Source organism: Cataglyphis hispanica, chromosome 10 (assembly GCF_021464435.1).
Source record: "Cataglyphis hispanica isolate Lineage 1 chromosome 10, ULB_Chis1_1.0, whole genome shotgun sequence".
NCBI classification, from domain to species: domain Eukaryota; kingdom Metazoa; phylum Arthropoda; class Insecta; order Hymenoptera; family Formicidae; genus Cataglyphis; species Cataglyphis hispanica.
The window spans coordinates 7,107,233-7,124,306 of record NC_065963.1 but is presented as its reverse complement, the minus strand read 5'-3'; the positions used below and the strand labels follow the sequence as shown (position 1 = coordinate 7,124,306).

Genomic DNA, 17,074 nt, shown 5'->3' with positions numbered 1-17,074 from the left:
GTTGTCGCGGAGGTTAGTAAGCAGAGCGGCCATCTTGTGGAGCTCAGTCGGGAATCAACTGCCGAGCAGCGAGGGACGAGTGATGTGGAAGAGAGGCCAGATGTGTTAGACGAAGGGTTTTTAATGCGCTTCCGAGCCCGATTGCCGCTACGTGCGAGAAGTTGTGCGATAGCGACGACGGAGCCACGACGACCAACGCGGGACTTTCGCGTGCGAAAAGGCCCGGTACATCCGATTAAAAACCTTCAGCAGAGGGGAAGCTGCGAAGGAGTCGACGGCGGCGGCGGAGGAGGAGGAAGAAGAAGAAGAGGAGGAGGTAGCAGCGGAGAGTAGATCGCGGAGAAGGTTCTGGCGAGAGGCTGACGACGAGCTTTAGCTTCTTATCGGCGGAAAGGCTTGGCCGCTTCTTGGCTGTAAGTGTGAGGAGTTAGAGAGAGAGAGAGAGAGAGAGAGGATACACCAGCAGAGAGAAGAATTGCGACGCCGAGAGGCAGAAAGAGAGAGAGGGGAAAAAAATCAGCGCGCGGAGGAGGATGACCGACCGAGAGAAAGTGCAGTGTCAAAGTCTGTGATAGTATTTATAAAAAAAAAAAGAAGAAAAATAACGACAGCATCAGCACCTGTGAACGTGTCATCGTCGTTCGCAATAAAAGGAGGACGAACAACCCGCGCGGATATATAGAGAGATAGGCTTTATATATTTATTTATATCTGTGATATCGACACTGATATACATCGACTTTCTTCGGCAGAAGAACGAGAGACGAAGACGAGTGTGAGAGAGAAAGAGAGAGAGAAAGAGATCGCTCCGAAGGGAGATTATATCAGTATCTTAGTGGATAGGCTTTTTTGTATATATACTACTGACTCTTTTTTATAATTATTGCCGCATCGGTGCGAATTACGAGGGCACGGACAACGTACGCTCCGACAAATTTCTCGACAGTGAGCCCAGAATATTCTACGATCTCTTTCCCGGACGTCATTCGACGTCGTTCGACGAGAGCGAAGAGTACGCAAAGAGGAAACATGGTGGAGAAGATCCTAGAGGAGAGGGAGGACGGCAGCCAGGAGGCCGGACGAGGTGAGAATAATTTTCCTTTTAAATTATTCCACTCGTAACTCGCGACCTTAACGGCGACCTTCGATTTTTTCCCGTGTACAATTTTCATATGCCTCCGAGGCATTTCTCACACAGCATTCGTCCGCGACGAATTTCTCTTTTTTACATATTTTAGCTACAATTTAACGCTTTCAATGTTCTATTAAATTTCGAAAAGTTTGCTTGACATTTTAAGAGTACGATTTTGTCATCTATACTTGTTCGTTTGAAAACGAAGTTTTTTTCGCTTTTTTTTTTTCAATTCGATCTTGCCGATTCTTTGCGAAGAAAAAAAAAGAAGATCTGAACTCGCCTCGAAGAATTCGTCGCAAAGTTATGGTCGGGAGTTATGAAACATCTCGTTGTATATTTGATGTTTGTTTTGCGAACCGGCTAACTCCAGAGTCGGCGGCCATTTTTACCGGTCGATGTGTAACGACCCGGTATAACGGGGGGAGAACGAACGTAGTGTGTGTGTGTGTGTGTGTACTTCGCGATTTGCGTTTTCGAGAGAGAGAGAGAGAGAGAGAGAGAGAGAAAGGAGGAAGATCAAAAGTTTCACGCACGAGAATCGTTGATGGAAAAAAAGAGGCGCGACGAGAATATCTTAGATAAGTGTTCGCGTTACTTAACAATTCGCTTCTCGTCGCGGAAATCGCATCGTGAATACGAAGTGCGTGGAATCGACAAGAGAGAGAGAGAGAGAGAGAGAGAGAGAGAGAGAGAACTTTCTCGAAACAGGCGAATGACACTCCGCGTGTCGACCGGCTATTAAACGACGAGTTATTCTTGTCTTTTCTCCCTCTCCCTTTTCCCTCCGAAAAGTAATAAAAATTAAGCAAAGTATTTGTTAATAACCTATTAATAGTCGTTTGTTGATCCTCTCGGCGACGCAATTCCGTTTGGCGTAAACATGCAAACAGATTTCGTCATGCGTTTAATAATCGTGACGTAGCAAATGAACCGTCCTGTGTTTCTATTACTGTCTTATTGTAATATATCGATTTTTTTTTTATTGCCATCGTGAATGAGATAATATTCGCGCTCGAGATATTTTGATGCAAAATAAAATATCCGATCTAGATAAGAATTTGCCGTTTTGAGAGAATAATTGAAAATTTATTCGCGTGAACGACAAATGATGACAATGGAGTATTCCGCAACGTCGATCTAATAATAATACACGCCTTCTCGCGTGAGTTTACATAAACACTTTCGCATCCTGTAGAGTTCTCCTTTAATCGCTTGTCAATCGAGCGAGCCGACCGCTAATTATATCGCATGTCTTTATTACTCCTAAAAGCGGAAAAGTTTTTTTCTCCTCTCAGGGAGAGAGAAAAAATTCGCCGCGTCTAAATTATGCAATACTTTATATGTAGATTAGTACATATATAATAAAATGACGAAACGAAAAAAATTACGCGCGTTTCGCATACATATTACGCCGTAATTCGACAACGTTTAGCTTCTGATTATTCATCAATAGTCCGTCCGGATATGTGATTAGTAAATTCTCCTTATTTGAGCAAAAAGAAAAAAAATAGAGACGAAGAAATAGGATATAAATACGAGAATATTTCTTTTTCTTTTTTCGTCAGCGAAATTATTTCGCCTCTGGATCAAATCTCGCTGATGAAAGATTTTGCGCCTTGATGCAAACTCGGGGTATATTTTCGGGGCGGGAGAGAAATGTTTTAGATTTTGCAACGTCATTTCCGAGCGACGCGTCGTTGGCACGGCGGATTATTTTTTCGCGGGGCGTGGGGAGGAGAGGAGAGAGGACGGAGGGGAAGAAGGAGAACGAAGTGGGTTAGTAGTCGGCGATGCGATTCGGGAGTTTCGGCGCCACGACTTGGATCCACGACCCACGACGTAGGGGAGAGCCACGGGGTCGGTTGTAGGGCGATCCAACAAAGAACGTAGGGAGAGAAAAGGGTCCCGGCCCGCGCATGTCAGCTCGGCGTGCTTTTAAAGGGAAACGCACACGATGATCGAGGAACAAAGAGCCTCTCGCGCGATGGCCACGTCGATTCAAATTGAAGTTAAATTAATCTGATGTACTTTAGCAGTATGAAAAATGAGATGATCTTCAGATATTTTAAGAATATTAGAAATTAATTTTTTTGACGTTTTACATATGTTTTTATTGTCGTTTCAACAGTACTGTCAATACCGTTTAAAACTGTATCAATAAAAACATATGTAAAACGCTAAAAAGATTAATTTATGATATTCTTTAAAAAATTCCTAAATCAATTTATATTCGTCTGAAAAATAAAAAAAAGAAATTATCGAATAAAAAAAAGACGAGCACATCTATAAAGCCGTAAAGGAATAAGAGAGATAACAAAGACGATATAAGACGACAGTATCACGGTCGGGAATATACACGATGACACTGTAAACAGGAATGCCAGCTATCTTTACGAATCGTCTTTATATACCCTTGGATCGAGCGAAGATCTGGCGCGGATGATTATACCGGGTGGAAAAGAATAAACGCTCGCGAATAAGCGAACGCCAACGTTTATTCAACGAAATGGAAAAGTCGGGACTATCATCGCGTGAATTTCCGCATCGCATATGCGCAGCTTCACGTAACCATGACGGCTGAAAAAAAAAAACCGAGAGTCATGCTCCGGCACGTCGTGTGATTGTACTACATACTCCCTTTTCCGCCCGACCCTCTAATTGGGCGACGACGTTCGTGTAGCGTCGCGCTTTGTTCGCTTAATTTATGTACGATTATTAATGATACATTATTACATGCAGTCGTGTACCACCTTCCTCTCGGACCTTGGTCGAGGCTAATTGTAAGACACTCGTTACGTGCACGCTTAATGTTTCGGGTCGTTGTAAGACTTCCGAGACCGCGACTTGGAACAATCTATTACTCTTTACTATTGACATTTGCTAGTTTATTGTATCAATAACAGAAGGAAAAACATTGCATTAGCAAAATGAAAAATAAAAATACAAATTAGAATTAAAATATAATAAATAATAAAATTCAAATAAATATTTCAATTATATTTTCCGACGAGTATAGCATTTTTATCTTCGCCATTTAGGAGATTAAATGTTAATTATTTTTTTTTTAATTACGAAGATTTCATTTATATGTCAACTGCATCCTTTTTACGGCTTTTTACATAAAGGAAATCCTACGATGACGATTTTCGTATAATCACCAGCGCGCGCGCGCTTGGATGAAACATTATCGTGTGTGTATATCACGCGTAAGATGGCGGCGTTCCTTTTCTGTGCCAGTCATTGAACTCTCGTGGATTCGATGTGTGCGTGCTGCGAGTCGACGGCGACGACGTCGCGTTTGCGAGACGTACGAAAATACATTCAGTCGAAATTATATGATGACGTGGAAAATCGTCGGGATGGACGGGGGCCGAGGAGGAGGAGGAGGAGGAGAAGCAATTTCCCGATAATTAACGACTCCAAAGAGATTGATCGAAGAGGAAGTTTTTCGGCTCGAAAATCTCGGATATTTCCGGAGAGAAAGAGAAAGAGAGACGGCGATCTCTTCGAAGGGATTTTCGGAGACAAACGGTTCGTGCTATCGTCATCGTCGTTATGCTTATTTTTGGATCCGCGTGAAATCCGAGTCCCTCTTTCGAATCGTTCCGACGAGCCGTTGGCTATTGTCTCGGTGTGAACGCGCGTCGAATGACAATTAAACGATCCGTACGTTCTCCTCGTGACGATCAATGAATACTCGATGAACACGATTATTGACTTTTTGTTTCATCGCGAAACTAACTTAAGCTAAATATTTATCGCGTAAACTAAATATAATTAACTTTGAAATCAAATTGACATTTTTGTTCAAATTTCACGTTTTTTTATTTTCTCTCTCTCTCTCTCTCTCTCTCTCTCTCGTTCTCTCTCCTTGCTGACAGCAATACTTTGACCATAACTGAGGGCCGTCCTGGTGATCGGTCGTTGCGATTATCATGGACAATAAGAGAAGTCTCGAGAACGGCTTACAGTTACGCGTCGGGGAGGGTTCGTTCTCGATTCGGCTCTGATTTCTCCTCGACCCACGCGAGCGAGCGACCCGAGTGTGTCCGCTCTCGAAGGAGTGGCAGAGAGTCTCGGCCTCGCACTCTCAACGGTGTACTTTATTATTCATCGCCGTTTATATATCGTGCATCGGGGTCTTCGCCTACACAATCAACACGCATCCTTTCCGCATCGCTTAAAAGACATCGCAGGTTATTAATACGCGCGATGCAGTTAGCTACTGCATTATCTCGACAAATTGCTTGAACGTCGCCTTATTATTTTGTATCTATATAAAAGAATTTTATTCCCCGGATTTCGATAGAATTTTCAATCCAAATATCTAATTAGTTTCTCCTTTGTAATCGTAATTATTAAGGATCAATTTGACGAAAGTCTCAACTTAATATTAACGCGATCATATATAATTTAATTTAAAAGGTCTTTCTGATAAGCACAAATCTTTAACACACACACACGCAGACACTCGATGATACGACAGTCGCGGAAGCGTCGTAGATGTTTATTTTGTAGCGTGATTTTCCCTCCGATTGGCGCGATACACATCTCGCGCTGTATATCTTCGTTAACACGAGGATCGTGAATAACGTACCGATTACCCGATTAGGTCTCGCCTTCGCGTGAGTGAACTTTCCCAGCGTGAGAGAGGGAAACGCCAAACTCCCCGCACGAGCTCGTATCGGCGACCGATAGTCGCCCATTTTTAGCTGAATTAGAAAGTGCGAAGAGACAGATTCTATTTATACACGGCGTTTGTAACAAACGGCAATCGTGCGACAATAGTTGTCGTTGAATTTGATGGTTCCAAGAGTGAATTTTTGCATTTAATTTTAATTATTCGCTTTCAATCAAAAATTGTTAGACATTAAAGGGACGCGTTTACAAAATGTAGTAAAAAATAAAAAAAGTCATCATACGATTTATTTGAATTTTCAAGAGTATCGGATCGGTATCTATCTGGGAGCGGATAACGGAGAAACTCTTCAGAGGTTTCGAGAAGCCGGCATTGTTATGCCGGAGCGGTTACGAGGGAATTGTTCTCATCTTCATTTACCCCGGCTGAATCGATTACGCGCTTTCCAACCGGGACACAAAAGTACGGCCTCCTCTATATATAATCGAGGCATCCCCTTCCACGGGCAATCTCACCCCGGACCTTCTCCCTTTCGCCCGTTTCATTACACGAGGGAAGCGCACTGTCCCCGTAAAATATCTGGGAGAGCCCCGAGATATTCACGATCAGAGACAAATAAAAAAAATGACAATCTTCGTGACATATCTCTGTCGCTTTTAATAGTTACATTTTTACAATTCATTCCGGCGTGATTTTTGGATCTTTAGTCGTCGTAAAATAACATGACACATGCATGAATTACGTAATCGACACATGTTAAAAACATGTCAAACGTATTATTCTACGATAAGTTGCAAATAGCCGGAGACACGTCAACGTCTATTGGGGCGATATATATTTATAACGGCGTATGGAAGCATTATTTTAAACCTCTCTCGAGACTAATGAGAGTATGGTTATTCATAAAGACAGCGTCGTCCCGATGAATGCAAGGTTTCCCCCGCTTATGACGTGCGCGCGATAATCCTTTCTCTCGTAATAGTTCGAGAATAGTATCTCTTTTTTTTTGCCTTATCAATGGACTAATTGATTTTTATTACACGTCTCTTTTCCGCGAGACGTGAACAATGTTGGCTTTTAAATGTCCTGCATGACACCAGAGATATGATTATTGCAGAATGGGGCGGGGATGAGGAGAATGTGAGCCGCGCGATGATAACGCGACGTTGATAAGTTTGCAATAATAAACGATAACGCGTGAGCCCTCATCACGTGTGGCAGACCGCGAGCCACTTTGTTCGCAAAAATAAACACTCACGTTGCGCAACTACGTCTTCAAACACACATCGTTACGATGCACATTTGCGTTGAAAAAGGTTTTCTTAACCGTTAATCTTAAATTAGATTTATTTCGAGAAATTGTGCGAACAATCTCTATTTATATTAGTTACATAGTAAGGAAGTTGATGGAAAATTTTTATTTTTACGATTTCTCGTTGAGCTTTCGTTCGAGCTTATTAAATATTTTATATAAAATTTTTGTTTTATATATATTTTTTTGCTATTATATATATATATTTCTATTTTAAATATTTATATATTTTTTTTATTAAATATTTCTATTTAAAAATTAAATATGTAACAGAGTGAGAAATACAGAAAGTGAAGAATTTGAATAAAATTTATCCAGTAATAATAAATGAAACTGAATAATAATCGATTGATTGGATAAAAAGGAAGAAATTTATTATTTATGATTATTAATGACATTGTGTAAGGAATATTAATTAATAACATACTAGTACACGAAAAAGATTATATACCGAGTTTCAAACTAACGATAAGCCTTTGTGTATTTTAGGCGATGGCACCTGCCGAGATGTCGCTTCGACGGGGGAGACCATGAGCGCGGTGCAAGCTCGTCAGGAAGAGGCGAGACGCAAGAGGCGCAGGAAGAGACGTTCTGGCTCATCCGTGGTATCCTCCTGCTTCCAAGGTAAATTGGAGGCACAGACCGGCGTCGAGCAAAAAAAGAAAGCAAGAGAGAGAATTCTAGCGCTTCCCCGTCTATAGAAACTTATCGTAATCATCCGGATTCTATCGTAAGATAGAGAGAGAGAGAGAGAAAGAGACCGGAAGTTTCGTATAGCACGGCCGTACTTATCTTTCGATAACTAATGCGCACCTTCCGTACGTAGCGCGCCTCTCTCGCAACGGTGACTTTGCAGTAGTCTCCTCTGTAGGTATGTGTGACCTTGGACAAGTGTTCGGAACATTCGAGAAACTCGCGCGGGACGGCGATAATCGATCGCGCAGGCGGCCTGGAATTTTACGCGACCCGTCGCTTGTTTATAAACACCGGAAATTTGCATCCTTCCTTCGACCTGCATCCCCTCTCCCAACAAGAAAGTTCGAGGCGTTCCCTGCTCAAGAATATTATCTCACGAAGCGACAATTATAATTATAATTAGAAATTTTTTTTTATCAAAGTAGAGCTGCGGGGATCAGTTTTTCTTTTATCCACAGAATTTTTAATATAATCAGGGGGAAAAAAATGTCAATTTATAGGCGAAATCGGTAATGTTTTACGCCTCTAAACTGGTTGTATGTCTCTAGAAGAAGGGGGGATCGGAATTTAATCCGAGTTGTGCGCAGCTGGCAAATACGGTTATTCGGCCACGGAGTCGCTCGCACGATCGATACACGGCCCTCGGAGAGTCACGAATTCGCTCTCCGCACACGAGTTTTCGCTCTTACGAGTGTTGCCAATTTATTCGATTGCCGAGCACGAGGATGATTTGCAAGTCGTAACGTGCCGATTGTAATTAATTAATGTATTTTGTAACACACACTTAATATTTTTTAATCAGTTTATTAAAATAATTGAATCTTGTAATAGAATCAAAAATTTTATCAAAAAAGATAATCATTGTTGTTTTCGATTTCGCTCAATTGTATTAGCGGAGATAAAAATAATATCTTACAAAAACTTTCGATAAGTATGTTAAAATTAAATAATTGTAATTAAGGAAATATTAAACTTGAAATCACGCATATTCTTAGATATTATTTGAGGGATAAAAGGATTTAAATTATAAAAATGAATTTTATTTATTAAAAACGTAAGCGTAAATATATTGTCTGATTTGAAGAATCAATATATTTCAATTGTTGATGAAATTAAAATGACAACAGATAGACTTTTAATTATATATATATATATATATATATATTTATATTAAATTATTAAAAAATATTAATTTTCAAATCAAATGTTATCCAGATCGAATTTACATTTTCTCGGTTGATGCGTCATTTCATGTGATCGATTCGAGAGCCCCGGCTCGGCTCGAGCAACTTTCAACCCCTCTTGGAACTATACAGTATATACGTACTATTGCTAAGGTCGATAGAAAGAGAGAAAGAGAAGGTTGTCAAAATTTATATAGTTTCTGCGGATCATTGGTCATTAAACTATCAGACAATCTTTCTTAAACATCATGCCATTAGCAGCAATGATCGCGTAATTAAATCGAACGATCGATCTTTCGTCGTAACATCATTTTCTCTAGGTAACCCGCAGAAAGCTATTATTGTGCACATGCGTGGGTCGACGAACGTGCAATTTTCGCGTTCGACGCTATATTTGTTCCGCTGTTAAAATTGATGTTACAGAGTACGCGAGAGGTAAAGACTCGCGGAGGCATATTATCGGCTTCTGGTTGCTAGGCACTGGCGACGCTGCCATTCGCGTGTATCCGTATAATCGGAGCGAGAAGTGGTTGAAGAGAGAAGAGCGGGACGTGCGCGGCTAACGCGGAGACGCGGCAACGTAGGCTCGAACGGGGGTAGGGATGGACCTATGGATGGTGAGACGCACGGGGGGTTCTCCAAGAGGAAGAAGAGGAAAGGAGCCGTGCGATAGCCCCGGTCGCGGACTTCCGAGAGAGAGGGCAAATTCGGTGTATGTGCGTCGTAGTTCCACGCTCCGATCTCGGCCACCCCCTCTCGACCTTGACATTGACTGCCCGTCAGGACAACATCGCGCTGTCACGCGCGTTCAAGAGAGACGCAGCTTATCTGAATCCAGGGATAATTGGGCGCAATCATGATGGAAACGCGTAGTCGAAAAAAAATTTGATTTTTTTTTTCCCCTAACATCATTCCTGAAATTTGTTCTTCGGGAATCTAGATGTTCTCTCGATAGATGTTAAAGATGCATTTGAAGAATCGTTATAAAAAGAGCTGCGAAAGAAAAGAGTCCCCAAACGCTTCGATCGATTCGATGTTGGATTCTCTCTTTTGCCAAGTGACAATACGACGCGGCGCGACGTAATTGCCGTCGATCGCATGCTCATAAAACGACGCGCAATTCCACGGCAAATGAATATCACATCGATTCATCGCAGTGAATCCATTGTACATTGGTGCATTCGCGGAATCAAAAGGTTGCAATAATTTCTCGTCCCAATAATTTTTGAGAACGCAATTTGCGAAACTCGTTAAAATGAAATCATCGAGAGCGCTCGTTTTTTTATTTTCACTTTTTTTCTTTTCTTAAAAAAAACCGATTTAATTCGAAAAATGAGCGTATAAAACTCGTATTGTTGTTGTAGAACTGTACAAGCTGACCGGAGAAGTTCTCGGAGAGGGTGCTTACGCTTCGGTCCAGACCTGTACGTCCCTCTACACGGATCTCGAGTATGCCGTGAAGATCATCGACAAGATCCCCGGACACGCGCGTGCCAGGGTGTTCAAAGAAGTCGAGACGTTCCATCATTGCCAGGGGCATCCAAATATTATACAGCTGATCGAGTTCTTCGAAGACGAAGAGAAGTTCTACCTCGTATTTGAGAAGATCAACGGTGGCCAATTGTTGAATAGAATTCAGGAACGGGTTCACTTTACCGAGAGAGAAGCGAGTCAAATCGTCAAAGAGATTGCGAGCGCGCTAGATTTTCTTCATAAGAAAGGTAATTTTGAATAATAAAAATGAAGCGATTTAACGAGTTATGAGTAAAAAAGAATTGTCGAACAAAATATTGATTAACGCTCTTCTGTACATGTGTTCAGGAATTGCTCATAGAGATCTCAAGCCCGAGAATCTTTTGTGCGTATATCCGGACAAGTTAACGCCGATCAAGGTGTGCGACTTTGATCTTGGATCAGGTATCAAGTTCAACAACTCGCTGTCTAGTCCTGTGGCAACGCCGCAACTTTTGACGCCGGTGGGTAGCGCCGAGTTTATGGCGCCGGAAGTAGTCGAGGCCTTCATCGGTGAGGCCAATTACTACGACAAACGTTGCGATCTCTGGAGCCTTGGTGTCATCATGTACATTTTGCTCTGCGGTTATCCGCCCTTCTACGGGAACTGCGGCACCGACTGCGGCTGGGGTAGGGGGGAGAATTGTCAGGCCTGTCAAGAATTGCTGTTCACCAGTATTCAGGAAGGTAGATACGAGTTTCCCGATAAAGAATGGAGATGCATTTCCGAGGATGCGAAAGATTTGATCAGGGGCTTACTCGTCAAAGAGGCACACCAGAGGTTCAGTGCGGATAGTATTTTGAAACATCCCTGGATTAATCCCGGACCGATTTCCGTCGAAATTGGCGATCGATCACTTACCACGCCTCATATCATAAGGTAAGTTTTCCCAAAGTCGAATTTATCTTTCGTTCTCCATCTCCGTCAATCGTTTTATTCTTAAATGTAATGCATTTCCGTATCTGTGTTTAGGAGAAACAACTCCGCTAGAGAACTCTCAGCATTCGCTGAGTCCGCAATGGCTGTGAATCGTGTGGTACTTCAGCATTTTTCTCTAAACCTCGAGGAGTTGGCGGAGAACCGGGAACCCAGACTGTCTACGTCGTCAACTGACGACGACAATCATCCGTACGGTCACATATCCGACTCGAGCAGCGAGTTGTCCGAAAACAGCAAGCATTTGATGACGCATTCCTCTAGCGAGTTTGATGGTACGCGACAAAAGTCGTGTTCCATGCGCTCCAGCGTCGACTTAAACGATTCTAAAATCATCGGTAAGAATCGGGTCATAGACAAGGACTCGCTGCAGAATTTGTTCGGACTATCACCGCCGACCGAGAGTCGTCTGATGCAGCGCCGTTTGAAGGCACGCTCCGATCTACTTGAACGTCAAACTGGTAAAGCGGTAATTGCGTCTCCGAGTGGCTGAGAGGTCGCAGTAATATACCGTCGATTGCTCTTTCTCACTATATCTCTTTGTAGCTACGAGGACGCGAACAATGTACAATACTTTTTTCCAATGGCTTAGGAAGTTAACGTGTAGCGTAAGTCGAGTCTCTGATTCTGTGAGGATATAACGAGAATAGGCTCAATCCATTTACGTAGTGACGACAGCGATAATAATCGAATAAAAAATATTTTCACCGCGAAAATTGATCGAAAAGAATATCTCACCATTATCTTTTCTTTCTTTTCAGTAGTTGTAAGCTTCCTTTGTTTTAAATTTTCGGTTTTTTTTAGCAGACAGTTTGATGACAACCAGATTATTTTTCTTTCTAAGATAAAATTCTAGTTGTCGCCTATTGCAAATTGATTAATAATAACGTGACATTACAGTTGTAATATTACATAGCATACCTATTAAAGTAATGTATAAAAAAATGTAAAATAAGGAATATTTGTTTAGAATGTAAAACTTGATTGTAATATAATATATGCACTTGTGTGCACTGAAACGTGTACATACATAAAGTGCACGTTGCGGTACATAAAGAAAACATTTTACATAATCGGTACAAAAAAAGTGAAGATAATTATATCGCAGTTTGACTTCAACATTGCGCGCGAATAGATCTTGGAATTAAAAATAAATCTGATTTCATCAAACATCGTGTAATCTTCGCTGCGTGTTGCTCGTTTTTCACGCAGTCACATATTGTTACATATTATACAGAGCTATCTACACGACACGCGCATCTGACAGTGTATCACCATCACCCGCGGATGGAATATCGACTTTCAAATATTATATTTTACTCATCCACATGTCAAAATTTGTATGCAAATAAGTCATCATTGCAAAATACCCCAAGGATGATTCCGAAGTACATTGATGCGTCGACTTTGATAGAATCTTATCCTTTCGCTACGTATCAGACACGTACGTTAAAAAAGACAAATACGCGCGTTCACGTGTAGACAGATTATTAATAAAAAAAGAAAAGAGAAAAGAGTGAAGATCCTCGTGATCGTGATATTTCGTGTGCTACTCTAACACACGAATGCTTTATTACGTAAATATTATTTTTTTTTATTTGTTCGCGAATTTCCTTCAGTTAAAAAGGATTAAAAAAAAAAAAAACAAAAAACAAAAAAATCGACACAACCGACGCAAGGCGAAAAAGATGTTCCTTTTACTGCTTTTTTGATATTGTTTCAAGTATATTCGAGCCATAATATACATATATATCTTCGAGCGGAATAAACGAGTGAATGTGTCTCAGCCCACAGGTGCAGATTATAGTTTGCTCATATATAGATTAATAGAAACGCGATAGATCATAAGTCAACGCAAGATTTCAAAATGACATTCAAAAGGTGGAAGCGTGAAAGTAGATGAAAAGAGAGAATGGCTTCGTTTACAGTTTCGCATTTTTGTGGTTAAATCACGTGATAACGTTTATTGTTACATATTTTCGTAGAGTTTTATTGACCTTAAAATTGTTTTATATATAACGCTAATCCAACTCATGATAATGCTTTATATCTTTTTCTCTACGAATTATTCGCATTCTAAATTTTTTCTTCGTTCCGCTATTATGCACGAGTCCGCGAAACAAAAAAGTTGAATATTTCACTTTGGTCATGTTTCGTATAGAGACAAATCGTCGATACTTTTTTTTTTATCTTGCTTTATTGTGTTTTTTAAAAACAAAAAAATACATATGCAAAGAATTTCTCTCATTCACTCTGATGCGATGGACCGATTTTACTCAGGGCAGTTGGGAGACCGCTGCGTACATTATTCTACATAAACATACGCTCGTACAGTTTGAAAACTGGGAGAAAATATAAAGAGCTATTTGTATGTATAAGATTTACAGAGTGCAGACCCTCCACAATGTTAATGTTCGCTTCAGGATTTCGGCATCTTGTAATTTTGACAAAGAAGAGAGAGGAGATTGGGAGGACTGCGAATGTATAATATGCGTTTGTACATTATAATTGCATTATTGGAAACTTTCTTAGAAAGTCATTCGCTTGCTGTAGGCAGGTACGGCTTTTGTCAACTTCTGTCTTCTTTGTACTTTGTAAGTACCAGTAAGATAAAAATTAGTGTTTATAGCGCTCGCGCGCGTAGAAATGAGATTTTATATATATGTATATACATATATGTATGTATATGTTTATGTATACACATTTATATGAAAATCTCCGTGTAAATAGAAGAGCTACGATATAGAGGTATGGAAAGCAATACACAATGCGGGCTCTTTTATAAAAGAGAAAATGTTGAAAGATTATAATATATTTATCGGCCTCTTTGCGCAAAGCCAAAAACAACACTTTGTTCTTTAATCCACTGTAGCGTGTCAGAAATTATCAATCGTAAAAGTTAATTTCTCTCATTTGTCTTTTTCTTTTGTCTTGCGCAAAGTTCTATACGATATATACAACTCATGTCAAGCAATTAAACGTACGCTCGAAAAGCACCAAAATTGTTTATTATCGTTTTCTATCGAATTACGAAACGAGAGATTTTTTTTGTATCGAGCGTGCGTATGAAGTATTGATGTAGGCTCGAATGTAAAAGTGAATACTCTTCAAAAGAAAGAAACGAAAGAGGAGAGAAGTAATATATATAAATGTAAGAGAGTATATAAAAGTGTAATGGTGGAGTGCAAATGGAGCAAATGTTGGAGTGTGCAGAAAAAAATATAAAAGGAAAAGAAAAAAATATACAAATGGCCATAATACGCAGATCTGTAAGCGTAACGAATTTAAGATTGTATAATAAAGCGCGAGCGTATATTAGATGTGTGTGTATGGATGTGTGTAAGATTGCGAATGAGTAAAGAAGAGGCGTGTGAAAAATGAAACTAATTACTAGCCTTTAAGAGGAAAAAAGCACCTTGTCGTAAGTTTATATAGCATAAAGATGCCGCTGAGTCATACCGACCAGAGTATCAGATTGTTGTTTACTTTAATCCTTTTACATCTCCATACATCTATCTCGATACAAGCGAATCAATTTTTAATAGAGTTTTGTTCTTATACACATACATGCATTATGAGAGCTTAAAAAAAAATGATATAACGATCGTTTCGAAGATTGAAATTGTGATAACGCTTTTCGCGCGCTGTGGCTGGAATATGAATAATGTTTGAGTATTCGGTATAGCACAGCGGTTGGTCAGTTATATACATGCGAAATGCGAACGCTATCATTCTCATTTTCTTCCCTGTAATACGCAGAGTGTTGTATAAGTCGTTTGCGGAGCGGCAGTTATAACGAAGGAGGATGAAAGATATTGGTTCGTGTTGTGTTTGCAACGTCCCATCGCGTCCATATAACGCGGAAGATCTTAGAACGAGAAAGAACAGAGTTACGATGTGAGAGAAGCGAGTAAAGATTTCGTACATTTTTTTTCTGAGGAAAGGAACAGGAAAAATGATCGTGTCGTATATCTTGAATGATACGCATCTCGTTCCTCTCATCTTCTGCCCGCACACTCTTTGTCAAATCATTTTTCCGCCACGAAATTCGCGCGATCAACACATATCTTTATGAAGAAGAAAGCGCATCTTTCTCTTTTTATGAAAAAAGAAAAAATAGAGACATTATCAAGTACGGGCTATTTGTGTGTGAAAGATCATCGCCCGATGGTCTTTCAATTTCAGATGAGCATTCATTCTGTCGGGGAAAAAAAAAAAAGAAAAAAAAAGAGTGTGCGGCAACTCGACACGAACAGATTTTGATCGCACTTTTCATATTCTTATAATCGTAGTCGATATATCGATCGAAGAGTGGGATAGTAAGAGAAAAAAAAAAACAGAATGTAAATAAGATTTATCTAGTAGCTATAGTGCCTATATCCTAAAAAGAGTAGATCGATAACGCTCCCTGAATTTTACCCTACTCCCTTCATCACCCTTTTTCCCGCATCTTTCCACATTCATGTCCTTTCATTCCTCAAACACAAAATATCTCCTTTTCACGACCTTTGCTAAAACCAATTTTCCCTTCCCGTATCCCCATAATCGAAACATTCCTCACTCTCGAACCGACCATTATCCTCTTTTCCCATGTCATGATCCCTTCTTCCACGCGTCCCAAGAGAAAAAAGTTGTTATAAAACGGAAAATGGCCAAAAAATATTTTTTATTTTTCATACCCACTTGTATGTAGGATATATAACGATATATTTTTTTGACACGGTTAAGGAGACATGGAGATTGCAAAGAAAGAGAAGCAGCCGTATCGCATTCCCGATCGCTCTCTCCTTTGAAACTGTTCCGAGAGAGATATCAGGGGATGCGATAGCTTTTCTTTCATTTATTGCGTTTGGTGCGATATCTTACTGCTTAGTATTAGATGTTTTTGTAAACCGAAATCGCTCTTCAGTTCAGCGAAAGAGAGAGAGAGAGAGAGAGAGAAAACAGAGAATAAGGGCTAAAATCCACTTGATAACGAGTTCACGTACAATTTTCCATTCTGTTACAGAAAACTATTCAGCACGCGCGTTTTCCTGTCCTTTTTTTTTCCTGTAAAGAAAATGTAATGAAACGAAATTCTTTTCAATTTTATTGTAAGATTTGACCGATAAAATTAGATTTTCGCCGTGCCATTGGTATCTTCTTCAAGTATGTAAACGAGAGCGATTGTCGGATTCTAAATGTTACATCGCAAGTCACATCGTGAGCGGAGGCGCTAATTTTTTGACGTACTTTTATTCGTATTTAAGTGGCGCGCGTTTTAGCCTAGCGAAACATGTAAATGTTGAGACTGGATATTACGAACGTACAAAAGAACCTTTATTATACCTGTAAACTATGTAAAACATGTTGATCGCTCCACGATTCATAATCGTCGCGTCCAAGAAAACAAAGAAAAAAAAACAAAAAAAAAATATATATATATAATATACTCGCGTAAGGCGAGTTGGTTTCGATTCCCGAGCAACAATTCCTACGACTCGAATTATCCATAAATCTGATTGCGAACAACCAGGCAATGGCGTGATTCGAAGAAAAAGAAAATCTTTGTCATTGATCCCTCATGATTGATCATTAAAATGTATATTTTTTAAGTGAAATATTAAAAAATTTACTTTATTACATACTCTCTCCTTGACATACACATACACACGCATCC

The 17,074-nt window shown here is 40.1% G+C and overlaps 1 protein-coding gene across 1 annotated transcript; it reads left to right on the top strand.

Annotated features, from left to right (window-relative positions):
- The first annotated feature begins 15 nt into the window (after positions 1 to 15).
- On the top strand, positions 16 to 17,037 carry LOC126852347 (MAP kinase-interacting serine/threonine-protein kinase 1). Its single transcript, XM_050597072.1, has 5 exons — positions 16 to 1,084; positions 7,576 to 7,710; positions 10,331 to 10,687; positions 10,788 to 11,358; positions 11,452 to 17,037. Exons 1-5 carry the CDS (start codon positions 1,030 to 1,032, stop codon positions 11,906 to 11,908), a joined length of 1,575 nt encoding a protein of 524 aa, XP_050453029.1. The 5' UTR covers positions 16 to 1,029; the 3' UTR covers positions 11,909 to 17,037.
- Positions 17,038 to 17,074: the final 37 nt, after the last annotated feature.

What these genes read in the sequence shown, in the direction of transcription:
- LOC126852347 (XM_050597072.1), top strand. Translation starts at nt 1,030, where the DNA reads ATGGTGGAGAAGATCCTAGAGGAGAGGGAGGACGGCAGCCAGGAGGCC. An exon ending in AGATTTTCTTCATAAGAAAG is followed by an intron (nt 10,688 to 10,787) that starts GTAATTTTGAAT and finishes ACATGTGTTCAG; the next exon opens with GAATTGCTCATAGAGATCTC. An exon ending in ACCACGCCTCATATCATAAG is followed by an intron (nt 11,359 to 11,451) that starts GTAAGTTTTCCC and finishes ATCTGTGTTTAG; the next exon opens with GAGAAACAACTCCGCTAGAG.